This window comes from Cantharellus anzutake (assembly GCF_015039405.1).
Source record: "Cantharellus anzutake strain C23 chromosome Unknown EI90scaffold_47, whole genome shotgun sequence".
Classification (NCBI taxonomy): domain Eukaryota; kingdom Fungi; phylum Basidiomycota; class Agaricomycetes; order Cantharellales; family Hydnaceae; genus Cantharellus; species Cantharellus anzutake.
The window spans coordinates 353,066-355,806 of NW_024066997.1; the positions used below are offsets into that span (position 1 = coordinate 353,066).

At 49.0% G+C, this 2,741-nt stretch overlaps 1 protein-coding gene across 1 annotated transcript; it reads left to right on the plus strand.

The window, feature by feature from the left end:
* Positions 1-970: 970 nt before the first annotated feature.
* EI90DRAFT_3018712 (uncharacterized protein) lies at positions 971-1,888 on the plus strand (the record flags this gene model as incomplete). The annotated part of the gene is made up of 4 exons (XM_039057253.1): positions 971-1,081; positions 1,124-1,394; positions 1,503-1,606; positions 1,697-1,888. The coding sequence occupies 4 exons, from the start codon at positions 971-973 to the stop codon at positions 1,886-1,888; spliced, it is 678 nt and encodes a 225-aa protein (XP_038912769.1).
* Between the last annotated feature and the right edge of the window lie 853 nt (positions 1,889-2,741).

Sequence of the window (2,741 nt, forward strand, 5' to 3'; positions counted from 1 at the left end):
TGGTCCGACTCCGGACCATTCCAGGTCTGACCTCAACCATGACACCTTCCAGACAAGCATGCAACATCTATGCTCCAATCCCCACATGCAGTGAGAGCCAGTGAGACCACCCATTGCAGCCTCGAATGACTCAATACTAGGCAACCTTCTTAAGGAAGCAAGCCAACGAGTCCGCCTTTTGGAAGGCGAACTCTCCTGATCTCACGACGAGGCCAATAACCTCAGAAATGAGATTAAGGAATTACAGGAAAATTTCCATGGGCTCAAGATTGAGAACGTTCGTCTCGATCTCGAGTTGAGAAACTCTTCCCATCACCAATCATGGCTCTGAGACAAGTGCAATGACCTCGAAAAACAGATCAATCGCATGGAAAAGGAAGCTAACGCCTTCGAGGGCTCTCACCCTCGTAAGATCCCTCACATGTCGAGAGTAGGTATGCTGTAACAGGTCTATCAATCTAGACTCGTGGCTCAGGTCTAGGGGGGTAGGTCTCTCTCTATCTCTTAGGTGGGTGTGGGTCCTTGGGAGTACGGTGCTGATACTCTCTCTAACCTCTAACTAACTGTCTGTACAGTTGTCATGGAAGAGTCCGATACAAATATAAAAGGAAAGTCACATGTGTGAATGAATGAAAATCGTAAGGAAAATAAAGAAAAAGCCATATCTCCTCAACCACTCCACCGAATCCGACGATCTTGGACTCGTCAGAACCACCTCCACAGTCTCTACAACTCCTATCATTACCACGACTCACCAATCCTAGTCCCTGATGCAGTAGGGGGTGAAATGTGTGATAAGTGTTGGTTTGACCTGCACGGACTTGTCCCCACAACAACGCCACCTGTACCATCTCAACACAGCCAGCATAGGGCACCAGTGGTCCCTATGTCTGTTTTGAATGTGGAGGCGCATAACTGCGCTGCGAGACCTCCTGTCCCAACAAGAGTAAGGGTTCCTCTTGCTGGCCTCATGGACAGCCATTATGGTCACCATGCGGCTCCCATTCCTCCCCCAGGGCCTCAAGGGCCCTCATCTTCTTTTGGTGCCATGACAGCACCTCCTCCGCCCCAACCCAGCGAGGTGCCTTACTTAGTCCCAGAGGGGTATTCATGATTCGCTGAGGTGAATCGCTCTCCCACTGCTGGGACCTGGAGAAATGTCCCTATCCCAGGCACATTCTCCCAGGGTGACTTCCACTTTGGTGTCACTATCAGTGGCCAAAACTGGCCTGTGTCGGACAGTTGTAACTGCTGCCAAAAGCGGTGGAATGACTGGGTTCACCCATTCTTGAACTCGATTGAAGGGTTCAAGTTCATGGTGGACTTGAAATGGCTCGACCATGAAATGAGGAACGGGTTCGACAGCACTTCGCTGGAGGCTCATCAACTTCATGGTTGATTCTTCAACATTAAGTTCATGAACAGACAGAACGTGTCCACCACTGAACTTGATGGATGTTTTGGGGATCATCCCTGAAATTTCGAAAATACTATTGAGGCAGGGAAGAAGTATCTTCTTTGCTGCCTCTGGAAACACTACCGCTCAGAAGCGGCACAAATAATGAAGGCGACTAGCACCACTGGATACAACCTTTCCAGGTTGCAGGTAAGTGACCCTAGTTCTGCCATTTCAGGACCCCCCCAGGACCTGCCTCCTCACTACACAATGTGTTATCCACTGTTGCCATATTCGCAGGTGATAGAACCCACCCCACCCCATAACCCTGTTCCCCATACTGAGGGAATGTTGGTGGACGATGGTGTGGTAGAAGAGGCCCCAAGGCCGAGACATTTCCCAGCGGCCCAACAGACACAGGCCCCCTTTGCTGAGAATGCAGTGGCAGGCCTGTCTAGAGGGCCACAGGCTAGTGGGTCCGTGCCCACCTGAAAGGGAAAAGCCAAGAAAGACTGATGTCCCCTTGGTAACCCCTGCCCACACTCGATGAATGGGATGGGGTGTTTCTTGTCCAATGAGCAGAAAATGTCTAACAACCTTGGCTGCCTAGCTTAACTTCCTCGAGAGCGTTGAAGGTCTGACCACCTTCGTCACCTTCTATACTTGTTCCAGGAGGCTGGGGTTTAACCACCTCTGCCCAATTATTCTTGTTCGATTGAGTAACTGGGGCCTAACCGCCCTGGCTACCACCCTTCTCCTCGCTGAGCGTCTCAGGTCTAACCACCTGCGAAGCCTGTGACTCCGATGCGGAGTGAATTGAGGTCTAACTGCCTCTGTCACCTGTGCCTTGGCATCCACAAAGAGAAACTGGGGTCTAACCACCTCTGTTTCCTTGTGTCTACTGTTAATTACCTTCTTGTTGAATGCGTGTTTGTCACATTTCTTGTCAAATTTTGTATATCTTTATTTCTTGTTCACAATAGAATATTTTTTTGATTCTCGTTTGCGATATTGAATATCGCAAGGGAGGAGAGTGTAAGGACTTACAATGTGTACCCACACATTGTCTGTCCTTTCCATACTTCACATCAAGCACGACTGCAGTCGTCGTGCTTCAGTAACATAAGCAACCTGTATAATATTAAGCCACATTACATCATGTAAATACACATATATAAGATGCATGGGTAGGAGGAAAGGCTCCTCAGCCTTTACTCCCCCATTAACAATATAGCTCATTAAAGCATATTTGTGTGACAGACCGGGAGTGTGAGGCACTTATAACCACACACTTACAGTCATCCTCCAAATGGGGACGAAAGGAACAAGATCACAGATCTTGTTC